Source organism: Piliocolobus tephrosceles, chromosome 17 (assembly GCF_002776525.5).
Source record: "Piliocolobus tephrosceles isolate RC106 chromosome 17, ASM277652v3, whole genome shotgun sequence".
NCBI classification, from domain to species: domain Eukaryota; kingdom Metazoa; phylum Chordata; class Mammalia; order Primates; family Cercopithecidae; genus Piliocolobus; species Piliocolobus tephrosceles.
Genome location: NC_045450.1, coordinates 4883803 through 4911064, shown reverse-complemented (window position 1 = coordinate 4911064; position 27262 = coordinate 4883803). Strand labels below are relative to the sequence as shown.

General features: G+C 46.6%; 1 protein-coding gene across 7 annotated transcripts in view; it reads right to left on the bottom strand.

Moving 5' to 3' along the window:
- The window catches only part of UBN1 (ubinuclein 1), a 34970-nt gene that overhangs the window by 3937 nt on the left and 3771 nt on the right, over positions 1 to 27262 (bottom strand). For 2 of the 7 annotated variants that reach the window (XM_023225824.2, XM_023225823.2), the window contains exons 2-17: positions 23819 to 24106; positions 20394 to 20480; positions 19807 to 19902; positions 19313 to 19447; positions 18503 to 18606; positions 17373 to 17811; positions 9558 to 9628; positions 8141 to 8270; positions 7849 to 7967; positions 7505 to 7633; positions 7176 to 7322; positions 5571 to 5621; positions 5428 to 5473; positions 3073 to 4290; positions 1063 to 1303; positions 389 to 796 (exon numbers count right to left, since the gene is read on the bottom strand). In XM_023225824.2, the coding sequence (XP_023081592.2) occupies positions 552 to 796; positions 1063 to 1303; positions 3073 to 4290; positions 5428 to 5473; positions 5571 to 5621; positions 7176 to 7322; positions 7505 to 7633; positions 7849 to 7967; positions 8141 to 8270; positions 9558 to 9628; positions 17373 to 17811; positions 18503 to 18606; positions 19313 to 19447; positions 19807 to 19902; positions 20394 to 20480; positions 23819 to 24067 (3507 nt within the window). In that variant the 5' untranslated portion in view covers positions 24068 to 24106 and the 3' untranslated portion in view covers positions 389 to 551. Of the gene's footprint in view, positions 1 to 388; positions 797 to 1062; positions 1304 to 3072; positions 4291 to 5427; positions 5474 to 5570; positions 5622 to 7175; positions 7323 to 7504; positions 7634 to 7848; positions 7968 to 8140; positions 8271 to 9557; positions 9629 to 17372; positions 17812 to 18502; positions 18607 to 19312; positions 19448 to 19806; positions 19903 to 20393; positions 20481 to 23818; positions 24107 to 27262 lie in introns of those variants that run through there. The other 5 variants (XM_023225828.2, XM_023225827.2, XM_023225825.3 and 2 more) reach the window with 4 other exon arrangements.

Below are 27262 nucleotides of genomic sequence, written 5' to 3'. Positions count from 1 at the left end.
GGCAGATGCACTCAATGCAAAGGTGCCAACCTGGGGCACCTGAGCCCTCTTCTCAGGTGCTACCAGACCAGCCTCAAGCCTGACGCTTTTAGAGGCTCCCCATTTCAGAAGGCGCTATTCTAAGGGGAGTGCCGGCTACATGCCTGCTGTGCCTCCAAATCTGTTTTGATGGAGTTTTTACACCTGGACAGATTTAAAGCTGCTCCTCTCAAAGTCTTGCACTGTGGCCTCTGGCTGCTACTTGGATTTTCCCTTTAATGGAAACAGTTTAGAGAGTCTTCTGTTAAGCAATCACATCTGAAAGTGGAGCAGCTTGTATTTCAAGACCTTGTTGTACCCAATTAGCCCTTGGAGAAGATGCACCATTACCTTCCTTTTTTTTTTTTTTACTGAAGAGAAAAAGCGAGCCGAGGGTTAGGAACTCCTTCATCATACACAAAACCGCCCCACCCTGACCCCCCGCAACTATCCCTGTGATCACACAGGCTGAGGCTGACCCTGCGGCAGCTCCAAGTGGGGACCAGACAAAACCCCAAGAGTAGAAGTGCGTGTCACCCTGAGTACTGACAAAGTACAGCCTCAAAGGACAAACCAAAACAACAGCGACAAGGCAAAGACACCAAGACCTTGGCAGTGGCAAAGCACCTAGGGGTGGAGAGGGCGAAGGCACACGGTGCACATGGCACACTGACCGTCGGGTCATTACCTGGTAGACTCTGCGGGATATGGGTGGGCACGGCAGCGTGTGGGAGAGGCGCTGCATGGGGCGGGCTGGAGTGCAAGCCAGCCAGAAGACCTGAGAGAAAACAGGAGGGGAGAAAAGAACAAAACACACACATTGAAGACAGGCACAGAAAAGCAGCTCCAGCAGGCAAGAGCCCCTGACAACCTGCCAGGCCAGTCTGGGCACCACACCCAAAGGGGCAGTGGGGCACAGTTCCCGGAGATGTTCCCCACAGTCACACACCAGACTCAAACACAGGAACCAGAGTACATGACAGCAGGACCCCGGCCACAATCTAGAGGTTCCCAAGTGACCAGAGGCAGCAAAGAGGCACTTACTGTGGCCAAGGCCATGGTGGAAGGGCCCGGGGGCAGGGCCTGTGACGATGGCATCCTTGGAGACCCCTGCTTTGGCAGAGGAGTCAGCGCTGAAGGAGAGCACGTGGACAGGAATAGGGACGGGGGTTATAATTCCCACGGTGTTCGAGCTCATGGCCCCAGACAGTTTTGGGCTGCTGGATTTGTAGGGTGAAGCCATCAAAGAGGAGCCGGTCAGCATCACGGTCCCACTCGCTCCTTTCTAGGGAAGAAACACAGCAAGAAGTAAGAACTCCAGTCCTGTTCGTGGCTGACTCACACCAAACCTGGCAACACAGAGGAGGACACACACACCCACGTCAGATGGCCCTCAGAGGCACCCTCCGACCCTGCAGCCCCAAAGACAAGACCCAGGACAGTCTTTATGAACCAACATGGAATGGATTCCAGGGAACATAATTTTTTAAAAAGCAGGATACTAAATATGTCTCCTACAGAGGTTGCAATGAGCTGTGATCACGCTACTGCAGTCCAGCCTAGGTGACACAGCCAGACTCTGTCTCAAAAAAAAAAAAAAAAAAAGGCTCCTTTGTGAAGGGAAAAATGTAATATATCCATAAATGTTCATGTGTATGTGCATATATATTTATACATATACACATACATATATATATATACACACACATATATATATACCTTTGTATATATTCATTAATCTTTTGTTTAAAAAGAAACCAAAAATTTAAAAGCCTAGTTACCTTACAGGGGTGGTGGATGCAGGGAAGGAGGTGAGACCTCCAACAGACCTTTCTATGGTTTTGTCTTTGCAACAATTTCATTTATATATTAAAAAAAGAGGCCGGGCGCGGTGGCTCACACCTGTAATCCCAGCACTTGGGAGGCCAAGGCGGGCGGATCATGAGGTCAGGAAATCGAGACCATCCTGGCTAACACAGTGAAATCCCGTCTCTGCTAAAAATACAAAAGATTAGCCGGGCGCAGTGGGGGGCTCCTGTAGTCCCAGCTACTCGGGAGGCTGAGGCAGGTGAATGGCGTGAACCCCAGGACGCGGAGCTTGCAGTTGAGCCGAGATAGCGCCACTGCACTCCAGCCTGGGTGACAGAGCAAGACTCCATCTCAAAAAAAAAAAAAGAAAAGAAAAAGAAAAAGAAAAAAAAAAAAATGCTCATTCCCTCTTCCCGAACCTGCTGTAATTACATACAAGCAAGATACATTAATTACTGGACTCTGTCCTTCAAAAATCAACAGAATCACTCTTAGAAGGTCCTGCTATTCCTGGTCCATGAACACCCCCACATGACTCAACTGAGAGAAGACAGCACTTCCATCTGCCTTGTTTAGAGAGACGGAGAGGCAAGGGGTCACAGAAGGAGAGTGCTGTGGCTCATTCTGTGCCACACAGACCCAGCCTCCGAAGAGGCATGGTGCTGGCTGTCTTTTTTTTTTTTTTTTTTTTTTTTTTTTTTTTTTTTTTTTTTTTTTTTGAGACGGAGTCTCGCTCTGTCGCCCAGGCTGGAGTGCAGTGGCCGGATCTCAGCTCACTGCAAGCTCCGCCTCCCGGGTTCACGCCATTCTCCTGCCTCAGCCTCCCAGGTAGCTGGGACTACAGGCGCCGCCACCTCGCCCGGCTAGTGTTTTTTTGTATTTTTTAGTAGAGACGGGGTTTCACCGTGTTAGCCAGGATGGTCTCGATCTCCTGACCTCGTGATCCGCCCGTCTCGGCCTCCCAAAGTGCTGGGATTACAGGCTTGAGCCACCGCGCCCGGCCGCTGGCTGTCTTTTAGCTCCCTTTACCCTCTTCAGAAGAAGCTTTAGGCCATCCTGGGCTTCCTGTCACCAGAAAAGTGAATACCTGAGAACAGGGAGCCCAGTCTCCCTCCATGTCTGAGCCCACTGTTCCTACCTGACCTGTGGTTTTAGATCTCTCTCTCCACCCAGGGCAAGGCAAGCAACCTCATCCCCAAGGCCCCTGTGAGTGGGGCAGGGCAGGCTGCTATGCCGGATACTCACTGACAAGGAGGTAGATGATGTCACACCACTGACTGAAGAGGGTAGGGGCGCGGTCAGCAACTTTGCCACTCCCTGGGTCCCTCCACTGGAATCTCCGTTTGGACCGCCTGGAGGCGCTACCAGGGTCAACTTCTGGGAAACAGGCATTTTTTTCCCTGCTGAGCTTGGGACAGGTCGGCTGGTGACCTGTCCCACGGAGGGAGGCTGTATGCCAGGGACCAGACTCCCAGAAGCAGAACTCTGGACTGGTGTTCCTCCCAAGGAAGAGCTGCCAGAAGAAACCCCATGTTTGGAGACAGAGCTGGCAAAGGGATTATTCTTGTAAGACGAGCCTGCAGAACTGACTGTGTGTGGCTTTGCTGGATGGCTCAGGGCAGAAGAGGACGAGGCTGGGGTCTTGTGAGAGCTGCTGCTGGAGGCTGGCAGGCCTCCTGAGGTGGCTGGTGCAGAGGGATGGAAGCCCTGGCCTTTGGCCGCTGTCTTCACTAACTGCAGGAAGGAACGATGACACTGTGGGGGAGAAGCCTTTGGGCCTTGGAGCTTATTGGCAAACGGAGATGGGGGCGTGAAGTTTTTCTGTTGCTGAGTACCAGCATGAAAGACTTTGACCTGGGGGCCAGGCAAGGGAACTGCCACTTGGGGCCCGTGAGACGTCCGTGGCAAGCTGTGGTGCTTTGCTTTAGACTGATGTACTTCTGGCAGGCCCTTATTGAGGGGAGCCTGGCAGGACAGCTCTTTGTAGCCAGAACTCTCTGGTTTTTTCTCCTGAGAGGACTGCCCCAGTGCCAGAGCCTGTTCTGCCAGAAAATTGAGGGGTGACTGCAGAGAGCTAGCTGGTGGTGGAGCAGAAGGACTGGGCTTCACAAAGTTCCTTTTTTCTTCTGCACATAAAACACCTCCAACTTTTTCTGCAGGTGCTTTTGAGGGTGCAGGCAGTGTGAATTCAGAGTTCCCAGCTGCTCTGCTATTCATTGCAGCCAATTCCTTGGACACAGCTTCCACAGAGGAGGCTGGATTGCGGATCAACTCTTCATCCAATGAGTCCTCCACGTTGACAGGAGGAGGGTTAGCAAGGCTGCCCGATGCCTGGGATGGGAGCTCCCTGCTCGAGGCCCCAGTACTCAGGCCTCCTGTCTGGTGATCTGAGGGCAAAGCAATGGGGCCACCAACCTGTCCTGATGGGACAGAAACCTTTTTATCAGGCTTCGTAGACGATTCCTAAAGGAAAACAGAAACGCTGATGTTTAGAAAGGTCCAAAGATACCAACATTGGCCTGTTGTGAGGATATAAACATGCGAACTTGAGGCGCAAAAAACTGGGTCTTCCTGTATAATTACAAAACAAGCGGTGGGAGAGAGCAGGAGCCACGCCCACCTTGACTTTAGATGCCATGTCTTCATCACCCCTGGCGAGTATCTGGTTGGCCAGGGCTGGGTTGACCCCGGCATGCTTCGTTGCTAAGTACAAACATGCCACCAGGAGAAATTTTCTTCTGTTTTGAAAAGTGTAAGACTCTCATGAAGAGATACTTTGCCTACTGGCATTCCCACTGTCTTAGCGCACTCCTAACTGCAATCAGACCAAGGCATGGCATGAGAATTGCTTAAAGCAGCTATTTTTTCCTCCTTGATTTTTCCCAGCACCTAACTCCTCAGACTGGATTCAAAGAAGAGTGAGTTTTTCATGGGAACAAGAATGGGGTCTAATGCTTCACTCCTGCATCCCTGGTGCTTCATATAGTGTGTCTGGGACATTGTGGGAGCTCAACAGATATTTAGGACTAAATGACTTGCACATCTCATTCTCACAGTCTGCTTAGGCCTGGCTAAGGGCACCACACTAAGAACTGGAAAAAATGTTGATAAACAGCAATTTTTACTACATTGGGAGGTTTCTGCAACATCCAAGATAATCTTCACAACATCTATTCTCCAGCCACTGTACTGCCCTCCATTTCTGCCTGGTAGCTCAACAAAGTCGCCTTTTCTTTCTGCTGTGGCTCCAAGCTAAACTGCACTTGGCTCGAGTGTAATTCTTCCATACAAAGATCACAGTGTAATACCTTCACACCTGCAGGGGCTCTTGACTCCTCAGAGGGCTGCCAAGAAGATCACACTTAATCCCACAAGAACCCCAGGAACTGGGCCAGCTGGGTACTGTTTGTAGAACCAAGGCTAGAGGGGGGTTAAGTGGCTTGGGTCTCTGTCCCGGTATAACTTCAAGAATGCCATCCTGAGTAGCTGTCCCCAGACCAGTAAAGATCAATGAGCTTCCACAGTCACTTGACAGGTTTCCAGAGCACAGTTGCAAGGAGATGAGCATAGCTGACATGTGACCTGAGCAAACTAACTCACCTTCACCTTGATTTTAGAAGGGTTAGCCATAACTTTCTTCTTGGCCCTGTTCAAAGGAATGAGCACAGAAAAGGTTTAGAGAATATCCAGAGGAGACCAAAAACAACACTTGTCCCGAGATATGAAAATACCAAGACACTCACAGGATTGAAGTTAGGTGCCCATGGCCTCGTCTGCTCTCCTTAAACAGAGTCCTGAAAGACACAGAACACCAGGCATCTGTACATGCCCCAGAAAGCTGGGACTCTACTTCCAGAGCTTTGCTAGTGTTCCCGGTACTCAGTGGCTATCCCTCATTAAATGTCAATTGGCCAGGCATAGTGGCTCACGCCTATAATCCCAGCACTTTGGGAGGCCAAGGCAGGTGGATCACCTGAGGTTAGGAGTTCAAGACCAGCCTGGCCAAAATGGTGAAACCCCGTCTCTACTAAAAATACAAAAATTAGCCAGACATGGTGGCGCACGCCTGTAATCCCAGCTACTCGGGAGGCTGAGGCAGGAGATTCGCTCAAACCGGGGAGGCAGGGGTTGCAGTGAACCGAGATTGTGCCATTGCACTCCAGTCTGGGCAACAGAGCAAGACTCTGTTCCCCTCACACACACAAAAAAGGTCAATGGATTGGGGAACCAAATTCCTGGTGAGAGGATCGGAATGGGCCACACTGGCTGCCCAAAGGCTGAGTCTGGCCTTCACCAAGAAAATGTATGGCTCTGCCTCAAACCTCTCATGGTGATGCTTCCCTAAAGGGCACAGCACTTTCCTTATTGCCTATTCCCTCCATTCCAGGAATAAAACGTGGAGTGACCCAGCGCGTCTTTGTCCAGAGAAACTCAACAAAAAATGTTCTTCACATGAGTCCAGCCTACGTAGAGAGGACTGCAATTTCAAAGGTTCCAAGATCTGTCCGCACAACAGATGATTCGGGTCCAATCAAGAAAATCACTCCAGCTAACTTTCTCTGTCCCGTGTATGACAGAAATAACTTCATTCGCAGGAAGCAACTTCGTACAAGGTAGCCTCTGAGACGGAAGCCTGGCACTTAGTTCCAATAAGGAGTCAGCCCTGCTCCCTGCAAATGAGGCTTCTTCAGGAGCATCAGGAAAGACCCAAGATGAACCCCTCTCTCAAATGCTCGCAGCAGCCTGTATGTTCAAACAGGAAAGTGTGGCCAGGTGCGGGGGCTCACGCCTGGAATCCCAGCACTTTGGGAGGCCGAGGGGGGCGGATCACGAGGTCAGGAGATCGAGACCATCCTGGCTAACACGGTGAAACCCCATCTCTACTAAAAATACAAAAAATTAGCTGGGCGTGGTGGCGGGCGCCTGTAGTCCCAGCTACTCGGGAGGCTGAGGCAGGAGAATGGCGTGCACCCGGGAGGCGGAGCTTGCAGCAAGCTGATATCGCACCACTGCACTCCAGCCTGGGCAACAGAGCGAGACTCCGTCTCAAAAAAAAAAAAGAAAAAAAAAAGGAAAGTGCATATTGAGATGGGAGGCCAAACCTCAACCTGAAGTGGGACAAAAAATATGACAAAAACAAAATCCTGCAGGCAACTTCCCTTCCTCCAGGAAGATCCAGAACACCCTTTCCCAGCTACCTGCATGTCCCCCAATTACTCAGGTGAGATCAGAGTTGAGGTAGCTAGACAGTGACTCCCTGTGGGCAGGGATCCTGCTGGCCTGGCACAAAAGCAGCATTCAAACAAGTCTTGACTGCACAGATGCCCATCTCAGCACACAGCCCTCACCTGGCCTGCATCCAGCCTTTGGGCCAGAGGGGCTTGACCTCCGCGTCCAGAAAGCCCTTCACGCAGTCCTCCCAAGCCTGGGCTTTGTTGTTCCTCTCCAGGTCGTGGCTCTCCAGTTTGATCTTCACCACCTGGCATAGTAGCTCCCTGAGAAGGAGGCAGAAATCAGAAACTCCAAACTACTCCAGATGCTTCTTCAAGGTTCCAATCATGTGCTTTCAGCAGCCCTGATGAAAGTAAATGAGCCTAACCTTTGTCAGCAATAGGGGACGTGCTCAGACACTGCCCCACCAACCCTCCAAAGAGGCCAAGTCCCAGTGGGGGCACACCTGATCTCATCATTCCACTGGAACTTCTTCCGAGGTCCCATTATCCTCCTGCCCCCTTTTTCTTCATCTTCTTCCTCATCCGAACAAATCCGGTCCCTCTGCTCCTTGTCTTTCTCCTCTTCCAGCATCCTACAGGGTGAACAGAATTACATGGGGCCCCAAGGTGCTCCTGCCCACCACCTCTCCCCTCACCCTCTGCACAACTAGGACTTCACAGAGAAGGAGAAAAGGCCAAAGAAGAGCCAAGAGGCTCCTGGAGAAATGGCAGTACACACCGAAAAAACGGGAGGGGAAGAGGTAAGAGACGGGAGGGTCGCGCCATGCAAGCGCCAGGACAAACTTACTTGGCAACCTTTGCCTGTGTGTGTGCCTGGCATTCGTCCTGGTACTTGGCCATCTGCTCCGGCATTGCCCTGCCAATGGCTTCCTTGAGCTTCTGGAGAGGCTCCTTCAGACGCCCCCCCTGTGAAGAGCGGGACAAAATTCAAGGCAGGTTTACACATCGCTCTTAAGTTCAGGACGCACGACAGGGTGATCACAAGGAGGCAGTGGGGCAGCAGATGCAGCACTGATTAAGACTCCGTCACCCCTCCGCCAGGCCCCAAAGCCAAAGGGCTTCACTCTAGGGTCACCCACCTGTTCATAGAGGTGAAGTTTCCGAGCACGCTTGAGCAGGGCATCCTTGCTGCAGGGCAGGAATGACGCGAGATAGGCATACACCCCAGAGCGGACCTGACTGCTCAGCTCCCGAGTCTGTGCCTCTATGCTGAAGAACAGAACACAGTCACCACCGGCTGCAACTCACTGCAACTCTTGTCTTCATCAGCTCACCATACGTGGAGAGGAAAGCTAGGGGCCAAAGGCAGCTCAGACCCTGTCCTGTTGGTCACACAATGTAACTGAGTGCCCAAGGAAACACACCTTCAGCAATCGACAAGACCAAGTCCCAAGCCTGATGAACACTGTTAGGTAACGTGGGTCAAGGCTCTCAGGTCAAAAACAAGACCAGGAAAACAGAGCCCAGGAGAACAAGCTCTGAAGCACTTCAAGCTTTCAAAGCGGAAAATCATGAGTTACTTGGGGTTGACAGGAAATACTTCCCGGCAGCATTTCTTCTTTTTCCCCCTAGTCCCCAGTTTTATCAACCATTAAGAGGTCAGAAAAAGCCTCACCCCTCCAGTTTCTCCATCTAGATAAGCAAAAAAATATTTCTCTTCAATGCCTTGAGCTGTCCATATGTGGCACACTCAAGCACGTTCCTTGTTGACACAACCCTATCATCCGCACCAATGCTCGGGTGCTCTCTGCAGCCCACACTTCCTGACCCAAGGGGCCAATCCCGGTTCTGGCCAGGCGAGGCCATTTGATAGAACACCCACATTTTGACAACTATTCTTACATACACAAACTCCTCAGCTGTTGAGCAACAAGCTTCTCCTGCCACAAACTGCAACCAGGAGAAAAGCGGCAACACTGCAGGCCAGGCCACAAGGATTCACTTTTCCCAGTCTGGGTTTACAGACATTTGCTCTTCTGCTTTTTAACCTGATTCACAGAGTGGTATCTCAGAGGCTCAGGTGTGTGGGAACAGCATTAGGGATGACGCACGTGGCACGAGCAGCAGGAGTGCAAGCAAGGGGAACGGCCAGGGACGCCAAGCAACACCCAAGGCAGAACAGACCCCTGAGGCCACCAGGCTGTCTCTCATTCTTCAGGATTCTCAGAGACAGGCAAGCAACACCTTCTCTCTCTCCTCCTCTCATACCTGCCAAGAAATCCTCTTCCAACAGGCCATGATTATCATATGCTATTAATGCCTGCTGCCTAAGATCAGGGAGGTCTATCACTTCTGGAGACAAGTATTTGGTGTCCCTGTTGTGTTTTGATTTTTAACAGAAAAACAACAATGAAACCATGTTAATCCAATTCTTTTATCTCATTGGTGGTCACCTTTATGCAGTTCAATTATACTCCCATTCTCCCCCGACTGGCTTGCCCCAAGCTCAGTAATAGCAGAAACAGACAGACAGACAGACAGACAGACGATACTCACTCTAATAGGATTCCATTAATATCCTGGGTGAAGAACTTCTGTCTGCTCTCCCCCTCAGCAGCTCTGGCAGCCTGGTGCACAGCAGATAGTAACAACCATTAGTGCACTTTCCCCACACGTCCCTCACACTCACCCACAGGCACAGGAGTCACTGCTCCACAAAGAGCACCTGTCGATACAATCACACTGCCACCTTTCCAACTCCACCCTAATCCCGGGTTAAGTTTGCCTGCAATCAGTATTCTCTTTGCAAATGCTGCTGCAGCATCTGTGGGCTGCCAGTTCTTCCCAGGACTTAAAACAGTCACAGAAAAGAAAATCAGAGTCAAAGCCATCACAATGCACTTGGCCAGAGGCCAAAAAGGCCAACTAACCCCTGTGCCCATACACTATCAACTACACCATTAGTTGGGATTTCCATGTATCTACAGCACAAAAATATTCAAGAACTTCAACCAGCCCATAGGATTTAAAGGCCTTTTTATCTACAAAAACAATAAAAATGCGCAGCTCTGGCACTTAAGGACATCTAAACTCTTTGACAATTGCTAATCTACTTATGGTATACCACGAGCTATTAGCCAGACCATGTGAACAACTAACCCACCATATTACCTACTAACACCAGATTATAGGAGTTTCAGTACAGTCTTAGTTTCCTTTCCAAAAGAACACAGTTAACACACACCCTGGATGGCAAGCTCAGAGACCCCTTAAGCAACCATGGCAGGCAGTCACGACACTGCGGAAACACGAGAAAGCAGGCCCTGCGGAAGTCCGCATCAGGGGTCCTGCGAAGTCTGCATCAGGGCTTCTCACACTCGGTTGCATACTGGAATTCTCTGGGCAGCTTGGAGCAACTCAGGCCACTTAAATCACAATCTCTGGAAAGGAGACTCAAGAATGCGCACTCTCTAAAAGTGGCCCAAGGACTCTTTCAAAGCAGCCCTGCGGATGCTGATGTGCAAAGAGAGCTGGGAACCACTCATCTAAACCCAAGAGCTGCTGGTCTAAAGGCTTTGCGTGAAATAAAATTTCTGAAATCAGACATGATATACAATAACGACAGCAAACAAGAGTGATAAAGTGACTATCTGGAATGAAGGGATCAACCCCTCTGAAACTGCAGACACTGTTAACCCCCCCTCCATTTCCCCTACTCACCTTCCTCTCACTGCATCCTCTGGGACCCCTTCCAACCACTCTAACTACTCCATCTGCCTCCTCCACCAGCTTCTTTCCATAGGCGGACCCCAGGATTCTCGCTAGAACCCACTTCTCCCAATAACTTCTTTCCCCCTCAGGGCTGCAAAATAACACAGACAATTGTACACTCAAATCTAAACTAAGCCCTAAACCCTCTCATCTAAGCTCTGGACCAGAATTTCCAGTTATCTCCGAGTAATTTCCAATTACAGTCAACGCCTGGTATAGGCAGGGGACTGGTTACAGGACCCCCGCATATACCAACATCCAAGTGCACAGTCAGCGCTGAGGAACCTGCCTATACAAAAAGTTAGCCCTGTATATATAGATTTAGCATCCCTCAAATCAACCCACATTTGGTTAGAAAACGTCTGCGTTTAAGTGGACCCACGCAGCTCAACCCTGTGCTGTTCAAGGGTCAACTGCACTTCTGTGGATGGATGACCCTCTGGTTTGCAAACTCAACTTACACCAGCCCCACTGGCTTCTGCTTTTCCGCCTGTGCTCCCCACTTCTAATAAATGCACTCCAACCTTAAGACCGCCACTCCCTTCTTCAGAACCCTTCAGCAGCTCTTTCCAAGCCTAGTATCAAACCCAAACTCCTTCACATGGCATTTGGGGTCCTCCACAATCTGGCCCAGCCATTCACCAATTTGCCCATCTTCAGCTCTGCTCCCTGCCTTCTCCTAGGGAATCCTCCCCAGGAGGCCGGGCAAGCCTGATGCCTCCAGTCTGCTTTCCATATGCCCCCCAAGAGCCTCTCTTTTACCCCTTAAGTCGAGCTATTTGGCCATCCAGATATCACAAAGCTTACTTCATTCTGCTCTGTACTATAGTCCACCATCTGCATATCTATCGGGTCCATTTATGTAATGAGCTCATGGAAGACAAGAATGGAACCTTGGCCCGGCGCGGTGGCTCACACCTGTAATCCTAACACATTGGGAGGCCAAGGTGGGCGGATCACTCGAGCTCAGGAGTTTCGGACCAGTTTGGGCAACATAAGACCCTGTCTCTACTAAAAATACAAAAAAAAAAAAAAAAAGCTGGGCATGGTGGTGCATGCCTGTGGTCCCAACTACTCTGGAGGCTGAGGTGGGAGGATCACTTGAGTCTGGGTGTGGAGGCTGCAGTGAGGCAAGATCGTGCCACTGCACTCCAGCCTGGGTGACAGAGCAAGACCCTGTCTTAAAAAAAAAGAAGAACTGAGTCTTATTCATCAATATATTTCCCATGGCTGTCTGTCACATAATATTTACTAAATGTTGACTGAGTGAACAAACAAGTGAGGATACTCCCGTAAGATGGCACACCACAGGGAGAGAAGCTTAACAACAAACTTCCAAAACTAAGTTGGAAGAAAACACGCAAACCTCAAGCTTCTCCAGATTCGTTGGCTAGGGGAAAGCCCAGAGGGGTAAAACCCACAGACGAATAACAAAAAAAAGGGCATGACTTTTCACCCAGTCATATGCCAATTTCTTACCCTCTTAGAAACATTCAGAATTCTACCTTGGCACTTGGAAGGCACTAGAATTATATTAGTCTGAGAAAAAATAAAACTGAACTTTTTTTGCTTAAGCTTACGCCGCTAGTTATAAGATCCAGAAGCACCCTCACATTAATTCAAACTAATTAACATGTATTTCATATGCCACACTGTCAGACCCATCGACAGCTTAAATTTCCAATCAAATTTTATCTTATTATTTTTTATTTATTTTATTTTAGTTTTTGAGACGGAGTCTTGTTCTGTCGCTCAGGCTGGAGTGCAATGGCCTGATCTCGGCTCACTGCAGCCTCCACCTCCCAGGTTCAAGTGATTCTCCTGCCTCAGCCTCCTGAGTAGCTGGGATTACAGGCACCTGCCACCATGTTCAGCTAATTTTTTTTTTGTATTTTTAGTAGAGATGGGGTTTCACCATGTCTCCCAGGCTGGTCTCAAACATCTGACTCCAAGTGATCTGCCCACCTCAGCCTCCCAAAGTGCTGGGATCACAGGTGTAAGTTACCATGCCCGGCATCTTATTTTATTGAGATGGTCTCACTCTGTCACCCATTCTGGAGTGCAGTGACGTGATCATAGCTCATACAGCCTTGACCTCCCGGGCTCAATCCTCCCGCCTCAGCTTCCCAAGCAGCTGGGACTACAGCTGCATGCAACCACATCTGGCTAATTTTTAGATTTTTTTTTTCTCACTGTGTTACCCAGGCTGGTCTGGAACTCCTGGGCTCAGGTAATACTCCCACCTCGGCCTCCCAAAGTACTGTGATTATAGGCATGAACCACCGTGCCCGGCCAAATTTTCTGTTTAGATAGCCATTTGTGTAATATTTCAGAAGCTTTCTATGTAATCTTTATGCAATCTTCAAAAATATTTTAAATAATATTATGTAATTTTAAAAATATTTTTCTGAAACCTTTTGAATTGCATAGACAATATCTCTGAGGGTCTGGCTTTATACCGAAGAGAGTTGACTGCGGCATTTTAAAGTAAATCTAATTAAAAGAGCAACTGGATATATATGATAGTCTTCCAAAAATAAATGAGGTCCCTCATCCCTAAAAAGAGACACTCTTACCCCAGAAGTTGCGTAAATTAATCAATCCTAAGTTAACTAGGAAAGGAAGTTAAACATCCCAATCATGCTGATTTATAAGAGTTCCAAAAGCCTTTTAATGAGCTGTTTTATTTATTCTAAGAAAAGCCACTTGTAGCCTTTCAGCACCCAGCTCTAAACCTTATATACTGTATCTACTTCTGCTGAGTAGGAGAAAATCTGGCATGATTTTTTAAAAAAAGATCAAACAAGTTGTTTTGGTTTTTTTTTTCCCCTCTACCTTATTCTCTTTGGATCCATCTCTCCCTGAACTTCTTGTGATGAGGGGTTCTAATTCTACAGGAGGGCATAGTAGAATGGGTGACATAGGGTCTCTTTCATTCCTGCTCTAAGTATTGTCTCTATGTTATGCTTGACTAAAGAGAACCAAAACAAATCTGGGTTATTTCTACAGCCTGAGGCTGAACAGCTGTCAAACTACCTCAAGACAATAACCCAAAGGAACATCAAACCTGAGCTTTGTCAGCACCTGTACTTGCCAACAACCAAGACAAAAGACACCATCAACACACATTAAGAGAGGCAGGGTAAGGCCATCAAATCACTGTTCCCTGGGGCCTATACAAATGTACAATACAAATCAGTAAAAAAAAAACGGGCTAATGAGAGAATGTAGTGAAGATGGCAGAGGCATCACTAAGGTTCCTTCTCAGAGGACCTCTTTAACATACGCAAGTTTTCAAAGATATTTTTCAAAGTTTTAAGTACCATATTTAGTTAAAAGATATATCTAATTTCACTTCCCAGAGTTTCTTCCCCTAAGGGATCAATACACATGGGATGAGAATCTGCTATGTATTGTGGCAGAATACAAAACAGGAGCACAGGCCAGGCACGGTGGCTCACGCCTGTAATCCCAGCTATTCAGGAGGCTGAGGTACAACAATCATTTCAACCCAGAAGGCAGAGGTGGAGAGGTTGCAGTGAGTCGAGATCGCACCACTGCACTCCAGCCTGGGTGACGGAGTGAGACTCTGTCTCAAAAAAAAAAAACAAAACAGAACAGCAGCAGCAACAAACCAGGATCAAAGATTCCTCCCACAAAGAAATCCTCCTCCCTAAGAGGTGCACCCTGGCTCCCTAATCCTTGGATCTGGGCGGCTCTTGTGATTTCCTCAGACCAAAACTGTGGTGGAAGTCATGCGATACACATAGCCTCTAAGGCTAGCTCTCAAGGGTCCTGCGGCTTCCACCTTTCCCCTCTTGAGATGTTGCCCTGAGACCACCATGCCCTGAAGAAGGCACAATGAAAGTCCAGGAAAGAAAAGCCCTGCAAGCACCTGGCCAACTTGCCAGCTGAATGCAGCCATGAGCGTGGGGCCAGACTCAGGAGAAACGAACTGCTATGATAAGGTCAATTTTGCGGGGGTGTTTTGTAGACAGTGATAGAAACTGATTTGTGTGCCATCTAGGGCCAAGACGTAAAGTCTAACCAATCTTATAATAAAGGGAAAAGGGGGGAAAAATTAGGGGTATGAAAAATAAAGTGAGAAACACGTAACACTGCTAATGTTCCAGTTACATACATTAGGTTTACTTTATATTTTAAAAATGTGATGTCCATTTCAAGATCTAGGATGGACTCCTTATTAAGGATCCAAATAACCACGTGTGGCTTTTGGAATCATAAGCAATTTGTGTGTACCAGTGCATTATTTCCCTGGGAAGACTATGTTTCCCAGCAGATTCTCAGCAGGGTCAGGGGTCCAGAGCATTTGCACACACATGTGGGGCCTCCAAGTGCCCCGATAGCAGGGCCCTGGTCAGAACAGCACACCTGAGGACCCTTCAGAGTAGCATTCAGCAATTTCCTAAAATAAGCCACCTTTTTAATGTAACCATGGAAAGTGATGAGGGTTTTACACTATTATGTAAAAAGGCAGGAAACAGTTATTCACAACGATAATTACAGCTGCATAAAAACATATACACAGAGGCTAGAAAAGAATATCCAACTAGAAATTGTTTTTATATTGGCTGGATGGACCATTTCTACACACTTTCCACCCCATTTTCAAAGTTTCTTAATGCTGTTATAGGAGAAGGGCAATATGAAGACTCGAATTATCTTCACATTTGAATACTGTATTTTCAAACCAGAACATCAGCCTCTCCTGGTCACCAGCTCCCCACCGGGCCCCAAGCCCACCTTGACTATGGGATCCTGAACCCTGTGTTTGTTATGTCCAAGAGCTAACCGACACTTGGCAATCACTGAGGCAGGGCAGCTTGCCTAACAAGGTGTTTACTCAGTTTCGCTTTCTTGCACCAGAGCCCAATGCTGTTTCCGGTTATATCATTTTGTTGCCACTAAATCTGTCCCCATCTTTCCCAAGGAAGTGAAACAGCAAGTTTTCACACTAGACCACAACCTATGGCATGAGTGGGGACACAGCCAAGAATTGGGTTTTGACTTTTCTCTAACGACCAGCTATCATCACATAGACCTTAAATGATTTAACAAGACTTTCAGAAGCTATGAAACAATTTGATTACGAACCGGAGGATTAAAAAGGGCAAGGAATAATGTTTGTTTAACATGAATTCTGAGAGCAAATATAGGACAGCAGGCTCAAACACACCAAGTTCAGATTCAGCTACTTCCACCTCAATGTCATACTTAAGGGATACTCCAAACCCCAACATGGCACAATTCATTTAAATCATTACATTCAAATACAATACTTGAATTTCCAATGCTGAACACAAGCTGACAAAGATGAGATAGAGATTGGAATAGACCCTTCATTTGCTTTATATACGGTGTTCAAATAGTTTTTGGAAGTGAGAAAATCATTTTAGCAGTGGCTGACAATTTACCCTGCCCTAAAACACAAAGGATATTATATGTAACAATGCTTCTAAAACACTGTAAGAATCGCTGGTTTAAAACCTACAGCTGTAGATTATGAGTGCCACTAGAGCTGCATCACAAGTCTTGATGCTTAAGGTAAAATGCTATTTTAATTTAAAGGTAAATGATATTACAACTAATGATCTATGCCAGGTTTACAGTTAAGAAATATGTTACTTGAACAGACAATTCTCAGGGCTTAGGGATCAATTCCCAGTCACTGGAGGAAAACAGCAAGAGCTGCTATATCCTGAAGATGGTGATGGTGGTTTGTTTGTTTTTTAATGGAATCTCGCTCTGTGGCCCAGGCTGGAGTGCACTGGCGCCATCTCCACTCACCACAACCTCCGCCTCCTGGATTCAAGCGATTCTCCTGCCTCAGCCTCTCAAGTAGCTGGGATTATGGTATGCGCCACCCTGCCCAGCTATGTATTTTTAGTAGAAACAGGGTTTCACCACGTTGGCCAGGCTGGTCTCGAACTCCTGACCTCAGGTGATCCACCCGCCTCGCCCTCCCAAAGTGCTGGGATTACAGGTGTGAGCCACCGTGCCCCACCGATGGTGGGTTTTAAAGGGGCATGGACGGCAATTAAAATTAAGTTCCTTTTCATTCATCATATTGGAGGCATTCCCGTAATCACTACCTAACACTGGATACACAATGCAAAGGAGCAACTGAAACCTAGTGGCAACTAAGCATACACTCTATGTGCAATTCATACGTTTGCAAACTTTTGTGAATTTGCAAAACCTTCGGAAGAATTCTAAGATGAATCTCTGCCTCAGCTGCCTGTTGCCAACATCATCCGTCTATCACATGAAAGAAAAGATGTCGAGCGGAAAACTGACAGAAAACAGAGAGAATAATCTGACAGAAAACAGAAAGACAACAATCTCCCCAGAAGAAAGCAAATTTTCCAGAAATGAAGAAACCAAGAAAGGCCGAAAATGATGCCTGACGGGCAAGGCTTGCACTGTTTTCTCCCTCAGGATGAGAAGAGTTTGGAAAAAGCTGACACCTTAACTACCAACTCACTAAGGTTTCTCTGGGCGAGCTTCATGCAGCGCAGAACCAACGGCAATCTGCCCAAACTGCTTCCAGGAAAGCCCAGCCACACTGTGTCACCATACCTGAGCCAGCTCCTTAACGCGCTTCTCCAGGGGTGCTGGCAGGCCTTCGGGGAGAGAAGAGGGCTGCCTGAATTCCTGGTCCAATCCCACCCCAAGGGAATCACTTCCATCATCCATATCACGGAAGGGGCTTCCTTCTGGAGACTCACTGAGCAGATGCTCCAAGTCCAAATCCGTCAGCGAGTCCATGGCAGTGGCCGCCTGGAGCAAGTCGTTGTCAGAAGTGGAGCGAAAGAGTGAGAGCAAGGGGTCAGAGGCACCCTCCAGTTCTCGCAGGCCCTGAGCTTCCGCCGATGGGACCGCAACAGGCTTATGCTCCTCCTCCCTTTTTTTCTGAGCCTCTTTCTCCTTCTGAAATTTCTTTAGCATCTCTTTAACGCTTAAAGCCCCAGAATATTTCTTCTTCTTCTTCTCCTTACTGGCATTGAGGGCTGTGAAGCTGCAAGCAAGAGGGAAACTGGTCACTCAGACTACAGGACACTGCCAAAGGGAACTCCAGAGGCCTTCACCCCTGCTCCCGGGGCCATGGTCTCCAGGAGAACCTGTCACAGTCCACCCTGTCATTCCTCCTCCCTCCTCTTGGCATATGGAGCTCGTTCTTGCTGAGACCAAAGCTTGAGAGTTAATACAGGTTAGCAACACAGTGTCATATATGCTAAATTTCCGACCGGTTTTTAGAAACCACTGCCAGGCTGAAATAAAAGGTTGCAAAAAGGGGCAGGGAGAGCAAGAAAAGTATTTACAGGGAGAAAGCAGGAGCAGCAGAGAACAGCAGCAACTTGAAGAGCAGCTGGGGTGAGACCAAGTGAGAAGGAAGCAGGACCATAGACGACAAGGGAAACAGCAGAGACAGAAGGAGAACTGGGGCAGAGAGGAGCGCCCCGGAGAACGAGAAACATCAGCAGTCGCACAGTGACAAGAAGAGCTGCCAACACTGACAGTGAAACTATCTGACACACAGAGAGGTGAGCACCTATGCCCAGAACGGCACTGCGGGAGGCGTGCGGGAGGACAGGAAGGCTAGGCCCTGCTGCCTCTTCCGAAGCTGTGGGGAGGAGGTGAGTCAGCTCCCAGTCGTCCTGCCCTAACAGTTCAGGCTTTATCCTAGCAAAGAAGCTGCTGCCTCTCACCCGGCTTTGGAAAACTTGGACTTTTTCGATTTCTTCTCCTTGTCATAAGTGTCATCTTTTTTCTTCTTCTTTATCTTCTCACCACCTTCCTTCAACTTCCGCTTCTGAGAATTAAAGACAAGGCACAGTTACACGGCTCCCTAACTCAGGGAGCAAGTGCACTACACGGCACTGGCCTTGCTCCGCCCAGGGCACATCCTGAGACCTGTCTCATTTCCTCCATGAACAAAAGCTCTCAGATCAGTCCCTGGACCACAAACCCACAGCATTCCCACCGACGGTGTCTCCTGGAAACACCCAGGGCTGAGACAAAAGTGACCATTCTGGAGCCTGAAACCTTTCTAGTTTGAAAGTGACAAGTGGGCCCTACCTCTTGTTTTAAACACATAGGCAGTGGTAGACAGGTTTTTAAACACACTGATCCTAAGGCTGACTGGTTTTCAGTGGGGTGGCAGCCCTGGGAACTGAAGTCCTCTACATGTCCACAGAAGAGGGTCAGCAAGGGTGGTACACATTCCCTCACTCCACACCCTTCCCACCCTTAGGCCACCTCCAGAAACGGTCCCTGCTGAGCCTGCTGGGATGTCGTGTGAGGTGGACACGATGACCAAGTGCTGAACAGAGCCCCCACAGGCACGTGTCCTCATCAGGGCACATGTGTATGAGGTGAGCCATCGACCTGGCATGGCTCTGCCTTTCCACCATCCTCCTGAGCCGGCCAAGCACCAGGTATTCTGGTGAGTCACCTACTCATCTGATAGGGTCACATCAAAAAGCATTTCTGAAATTCAAAAGCAAGTACATTCTAACCTTTGGAGATTTTTTCTTCTTTTCTTTAATGAAGTCATCCTCAGACTCTGATGCTTGTCTAAACTGCAGGGTTCCCGAGTTAATGTAAAATCCTCCATACTTCGTAGTCAAAGAAGCAGGAACAAGCTCATCATACTGAAAGGGTGAAACAAACTGTCAGCTCCAAGTTCTGCTTCTGTAGTCCGAAGGTGCAAAGTGGGTCTCGAGAGATGTGAGTATGTTCCTCTGACACTTCCAAGAGCATGCTAAAACATCCTTCTGGTCAATCATGAACGTCTGAGCTACGAGGTGTTTTGGACAGATCTGGTCAACATTTTCTGAAGAGGGAACTAAGGCCCGGATCAAGAATGTCACTTCGTCTCTCATCAGCGCTGCTACTGCGTCATGCTGGGAAGACGGCATGCCCGCTGTGACCCCACCCCCAGCTTCCTGGCCAGTATCAGGAGGAGCTATGGCACAGTGGGTCTGACACAGCATTTTCCGTAACTACTTACCGCCTCAGAGTTATCGATGAAGGAATCGGATTCATCATAACCATACCCCATATCGATCAAGTCCTGTATTCGGTCTTTTCTACGTTTCTTTCCACCCTAAAATGTAAAAGCAACAGATTACATGCTTTTTGATAAATACACAGAATTAACTGTGGCCTTCAACTTCATCAGCTATGACTCAAAGAGGAAAAGCACTAACTAGAAAGGTCACTCTCTCACATACAAACCCCAAAATCTCCTTTCCTAAAAACCTTTTAACATAGGGCAGATATGCATCTGTATAAAATGTCCTGGGACAGAAAAATGAACTAAATGGTTTCTTAGGCTTCGTACCAAAACATTTCTTCTAAGACGATCACAGGCCCTTCTCGGTTATTTGTCCAGTTAGCTCCTCACTCTAGCTCTGCCATGCCCCTTTTCTGTACCTTAATGCGTTAGGTTTAATAACTGCTTCTGTTCTCTCCAAGCTTAATGCTTACGTCCACATCAGTGTTTATTGCATGACAATCCACTAAAGGAATACAGAAATGTACGGAAACCTCTCCCACCCAATGAGGTTGTTTTGTCGCTCAAGAGAGAAATCTTACGTATTTTTCTTCAAATTTCCGGGCAAGGGCCTCCACTTTATGCCTTTCCTTTTCTTCGTCATTGAAAGGATCTGACAGATCTTTCTTCTGCAAAGAGATTGTTCCACAAAAAATAAGTCACAAAATAGTCCCATGTTCTTATTTATAAAAACTTCACTGCCTACTCAGTATCTATATACAAATAATGTTTTTCAGAAAAAGGCAAGGCATAAAACATGCTATCTCATCAATGTTTATCTTAATTAAGAAAGTAAAATTTCCATTCATGTAGGTTAATAAAACTTGACTGAATGCCTACAATTATCCACCACAGCATGAGGGGCTATAGGGCTCAAAGGCGGCAAAGGGCCTTTAGAAGGAGATGCTCAATCGCTACACAACCACGTTCAATACAGCAGACTTCCTTCGTAACTCTAAAATTTTCTTCATGCATTTAAAAACATTCTAAGAAAGAGTCCATTGACTTCCAAAAGAGTCAATGGCTCAAAAACGTGAAAATCCCACTAAATGTTGTGCAAGTTTTTTTTTTTTTTTGAGACGGAGTCTCGCTCTGTCACCCAGCTGGGACTACGGGCGCCGCCACCTCGCCCGGCTAGTTTTTTGTAGTTTTTAGTAGAGATGGGTTTTCACCGTGTTAGCCAGGATGGTCTCGATCTCCTGACCTCGTGATCCGCCCGTCTCAGCCTCCCAAAGTGCTGGGATTACAGGCTTGAGCCACCGCGCCCGGCTGTGCAACTTCTTGAGAGCCTGCCACACTGTTTGTTTAGAAAGGTCTGAAAGGTTCTGCCACACTGTTTAGAAAGGTCTGAAATTGCACTTCTCTCGGTGCTACCAAAGTTAAACTCAGGCTTCCAAGGCTTATTTCCATTTTATAAGCTTATTCTTTTCTCATCAAGCAAATTTTCCAGAGATAAGCCTTAAGCTTCTTGAGCAAGGAATCTAAAAAAAAATTTTTTTTTTTGTTTCGAGATAGAGTCTCACTCTGTCACTCAGGCTGCAGTGCAGTGGCACAATCATGACTCACTGTAGCCTCAACTTCCCTAGGTTCGGGTGATCCTCCTGCCTCAGCCTCTTGCATAGCTGGGACTACAGGCATGCAACATTAGGCCTAGCTAATTTTTTCTTTAAGTTTTTTCTAGAGATAGGGTTTCATCATGTTGCCCAGGCCGGTCTCAAGCTCTTGGGCTCAAATGATCTGCGCATCTCAGCCTCGCAAAGTGCTGGGATTACAGGTGACAGCCACCACACCCAGCCAGAAGCCAGGAACCTTAACAAGACTCCTGTACCAAAAATGTTTAAGACTTCAAGGTAAACAGAAAACACTAAAGATTGTATGCCTGTTTCAAACAAACTTTCTTATCTCACCCTTCCATCTCTGCCTACTGAAATACTACCCGCAAAGGATCAGTTAAATGATTTGTGGTGTACACATACAATGGGATATTATAGAGCATACATCTAACGAACATATCACAAACGGGGAGTCTTTCAAACACACTTATCTGGATCTTCTAAATTTTCTACGATGATCACATATAACTTGAGTGGTTATGTAACGGTAAGAAATCCCACCAACCTTGAGGAGCACTGGATTCCATGTATACTACTCAATGCCTTGCCAACAGCAGTCTTTCAATAACTACTATTTCCTGACTATATGACGGAAGGTCCAGCTCTGTCCAAACACTAATCAGGATATAAGCTCTCTTCTTTCCAAGACCTCCAGGGCCTGTGTTGTACCAGACTTAAACAATGATCATATTGTAATGTCTGTTACCTGCGGTGGTGCTACCATTCTCCTAAAACATCTACAGATGTTTGTTTTGAGGGTGGTACAGTGTTTTCTCTACCTTTCTACAGTCCTCTGAGTCTAGCACAGTGAATTCATACTATTAAGAAATATACACTAAAAGAATTGCTGCACAAATGTGTCCGATTTTATTGTACTTTTAACACTGCAGAGTAGACCCACAGCGATTTAGGAGTTACCTGAACCCAAAGTCCAGGACTGAATCCTCTGAATTGGACCCAAAGTTCTCTGTGTTTCCTCCGTGCATTTGTCTGCAATGGAGAAGGGTATTTGGAGCCCCCAAAAACGTGCAATCAGAGCACTGGAGTTCTAATTTCAGTTGACCTACTGATTTGGTTTCAACCCACAAATAAACACATTAACCAACCCCTGCTACTGTCTCTTCCTCTAAATGAAGAAGATACCATTTTACTGAAACAGGAATTATAAAAGGATTTGAAGGCCAGGCGCAGAGCCTCACGCCTGTAATCCCAGCACTTTGGGAGGCCAAGGTGGGTGGATCATCACAAGGTCAGGAGATCGAGACCATCCTGCCTAACACGTTGAAATGCCGTCTCTACTAAAAACACAAAAAAATTACCCGGGCATGGTGGTGGACGCCTATAGTCCCAGCTACTCGGGAGGCTGAGGCAGGAGAATGGTGTGAACACAGGAGGCAGAGGTTGCAATGAGCCAAGATCACGCCACTGCACTCCAGCCTGGGCGACAGAGCGAGACTCCGCCTCAAAAAACAAACAAACAAACAAAAAAACCCCACAAATCTAAGCTGATCTAAGCTGTTAGAAATCAGGGCAGTGGTTGTCCATGAGTATTGGGATAGTGTTCTGGCAGGGCAAAAGGAGGGTTTCTGGGGTCATGATAAACATATGTTGTGACCTACACGCAGATTACATGGGTGCACTGAGTTCATGAAAATCCATCAAGTTGTAGCTAGGTGCAGTGGCTCACGTTTGTAATCCCAGCACTTTGGGAGGCCAAGGCAGGCAGATCACTTGAGAACAGGAGTTTGAGACCACCCTGGCCAACGGAGTGAAATGCCATCTCTACCAAAAATACAGAAATTAGCTGGGTATGGTGGCGTGCACCTGTAATCCCAGCTACTCAGGAGGTTGAGGCAGAAGAATCACTTGAACCCAGGAGGCAGAGGTTACAGTGAGCCGAGATCGCGCCATTGCACTCCGGCCTGGGCGACAGGGCAAGACTTGGTCAAAAACACAAAAAAAAAACAACAAAAAAAAGCAGTCTACGTGTTTTCTTGTCTGCCCCTATACTAGGTAGACAGCAAGACTCTCTTGGAGGAGAAAAATGTCCAGCATGAAATTCTAACACTGGAACTGTCAGGGACTGGTTTCATTTACACATAACATTTACAACCTTGACAGAGAAAAATGCACTGTTTTTAAAATTTATGTTAATTAGTTATAATTCAAATTGGCCTCTCCCTTTGCACACAGAGGTAAGAGAAGCAAACCTTGTGCTTGCCTTGAGTGAGTGACAGGATCTTGGAGCAGCCAAAACCTCAGTAAATCTTGCTTCCTCACTATGGAAGCCCCACATACATGCACTGACCCCCGTGCATTAAACCTGCAGCGCCTCTAGGAACAAAGGGGTGTACCTTGTCTCCAGGCTGAAGGCCTTTTACCTTCCCTCGGATATTCTTCACCAGTTCTGGGTAGAAGAACTCTGGGCAGCGTTTGTGATCTGGTTCAAAGAGGGTGAGTGTAATCCGAACAGCTGCTGCGGCTGGCTCACAATCCTGATGCTGTTCTGCTCCCCCAGCCTCCTCCTTCCGGGACTTCTTCAAAAATGCAGGATTCAGGGAACCTGGGAGAGAGGTGAACTGGACCTTGTGGGGCTCCGACATGGCTACCAACAAGTCTTAGCGGGTGTCACTGCATGGCTTCTGTTAACATGGAAAAGAAGGGCCAGGTCAAACGAAGATGATAAAATAGTTTACCTGTCTAATTAAAGAGATTTAAGTTTAAGAGAATTTCGTTGTCAAGAAAACTCCACTGTTATACTTTGTCATTTATTGCCTTTTTTTCTGCTTAAATACTCATCCTAAAATTTTTTCATAATCATTCAGAGACAGTCACTGCTTAGCACAATTTCAGTCTTTTTTTCTACGTATCTATATCCTAGATCCTCGACCTAAAGAACGCATGCTGACAAAGCCTTAGACCTCCACATTGTAAAGACTACTAAAATATTATTTTCCACTTAATTTGTCTAACACTTATTTTTTCTGGCTGAGAATAACCTTTAAGGACCCTTTATTTTCATCATCAGCAGTTTCCTATCATTGGGAGCCAATCTTCACAGGGACAAAGCTTTTATCAGCTAAACAAAAGATACTGCCTACCCCAGGATAGTAAAGAACCAGTGACTCAGGAGGGTGTGGCTAGGCTTACTTCCTAACAAAGTTACACACTCCTGCCCTGTGCACCACTCTCACACCCAAATACTGGCCTTGGCAAAATAAATTATCACATGCCAAAGACCTTCAAAATCACTAGGGAATGGTCAAAATAGATTTTGAATACAGAATTCCAAATGTTCGCAGAATATGAATATGCTAATATATGCCATACATGTTTTCTGCTTACTTCATATATAATTTTGTGTCCTGCTTTTTAAAAGAGTTCATATTGTAGTGTGAACTTTCTACCATACCAATAAAGATATTTATTGCAACCTTGTTTATACAAGAAAAATGATGGAAGCAACCAAAATGACAATCAAATGACAATCAATCAGGGAATGGTTGAATAAACTGCGACTTTCTTACTGACTTGTAAGAGCTCATATTATACATAAATTATTACATATTATAGATATACAACACCTGTCTCACTGTGGCCCAGGCTGGAGTGCGGTGGCCGGATCTCAGCTCACTGCAAGCTCCGCCTCCCGGGTTTACGCCATTCTCCTGTCTCAGCCTCCCGAGTAGCTGGGACTACAGGCGCCCGCCACCACGCCCGGCTAGTTTTTTGTACTTTTTAGTAGAGACGGGGTTTCACTGTGTTAGCCAGGATGGTCTCGATCTCCTGACCTCATGATCCGCCTGTCTCGGCCTCCCAAAGTGCTGGGATTACAGGCTTGAGCCACCGTGCCCGGCCATAACTGCTTTTTTTTGTTTTGTTATTTGCTGTTTAATGTTGATTAGAGTGAGGTATGATGAAATAAATGTTAACTTTTTTTTCTGAGATAGGGTCTCGTTGTTATATCCAGGCTGGAGAGCAGTGGCCCAATCACAGCCACTTCAGCCTCAACCTCCCAGGCTCAAGCAAACTTCTCATCACTTCAACCTCTGGAGTAGCTGGGACTACAGGTATATACCACCATGGCTGGCTAATTGTTTCTGTTTTTTGTAGAGATGCTGACCCACTATGTTGCCCAGGCTGGTCTTAAGTTCACAACCTCAAGCAACCCTCCTTCCAAGGAAATGATAACTTCGTATGCAGTCAAAACTAGGCTCTTTTCCTTTGAGACTCCTCCCATTTCCTGTATGCCTAGAATGTTCATCTTCAACCAGATCTTACAGAAGAACTTGTGTATATATGTTTTTTGTTTTTTGAGACAAAGTCTCACTCTGTTGCCCAGACTGGAATAAAGTGACTCAATCTCAGTTCACTGCAGCCTCAACCCCCCAGGCTAAAGCGATCCTCCTACCTCAGCCTCCCTAGGAGTTGGAACTATAGGCCTGCTAATTTTTGTATTTTTTGTAGGGATGTTGTTTTGCCATGTTGTCCAGACTGGTTTTGAACTCCTGGGCTCAGGCGATCCTCCTGCCTTGGCCTCCCAAAGTGATGGGATTACGGGTGTGAGCCACTGAGCCCAGCCTACATGGTCATTTATAGATATTTTTTCACATTTACTTCATTAACCCCAGATGAATTTGCTATGCTATAAAGTATGAGGATAGGCTATAACTTGGTTTCTTCCAGCATCAATCACTAAACAATCCTTCCTTCCCGTGCTGATTTGGCATATATCGCAAAGCAACATCGCAGATATCTAAGGCCTGTTTCTGAAGTCCATCTGTATATTAATATAGTATTTAGAGATTCTTTAACCAGTATTGCACTGTTTTGAAAAGTTTTATGATAGATTTTAATATTGCAAAGTTAAAGTTCATGTTTATTATCCTTCTTTATAAATAATACTTTGCCATTCCAGCCTATGTATTATTTTGGCAGGTTTCCAAAAAACTCACTGTATTTTGGTTGTAAATGAATCACAAACTTGAGTTAATTCAGGAAAATTAGCATATATCCATATACATGTAAACGTATTTGTATATATCCAATATTCATTTGTCAAATTATGATCATAAAATTGCAACATAACATCAGATAAGGGGAAAAAAGTATCTGCAAATGAAGAGTTAAAATAATTCTAATCAGACAGTAAAACAGGTTGGTGCTGCAAAAGACCATCTCCCAACATGTACTAAGATGTTAAAGATTTCCCTAAAAGAAATCTCCAAGGCCCTCAGGGTATCTGTGATGCACTGGGTTGTGGTTTACAGATTCCCCCATTGACAGAACCGGAACTGTCTCACTATAAGAAGGGCATCAGCAGGTTAACCAATGGTATTTAGGAAGGTCATCCTGGAAGCGGCAACCAGGTCCCACTCTCCCTGTCCAGGCAGTAAACACACAACCTTATCTCAGTCCAACTCTGAGAGACTGCAGCTTCAATCCTAGATGGCAAAACTGCTCCTTTCAGTTGCGTAAGGGACTCTCCAAGTCCAAGAAGGTAAAAAATAGGACTACAGGATAAAGTGAGTCAAACCTGTAGGCTATTAACACTTAAGATTTTGTGTTGTTTTATAATCACTATAATGTGCTGTTGTTACTAAGCCACTTGAAACAAAGAGAATCCGATATATTAAACAATGGTATGTTCGATTTACAACCATAATTCAAAATGCTTAAGAAAATATAATTAAGTTCAAACATGTTTGACTGTTTAAAAAAAACTGACTTACATTGACGAGTTTATTACACTTACAAGAGTTGCCTAAGTCCTTGGAAAGATTTTAGTTTAGTTTTTT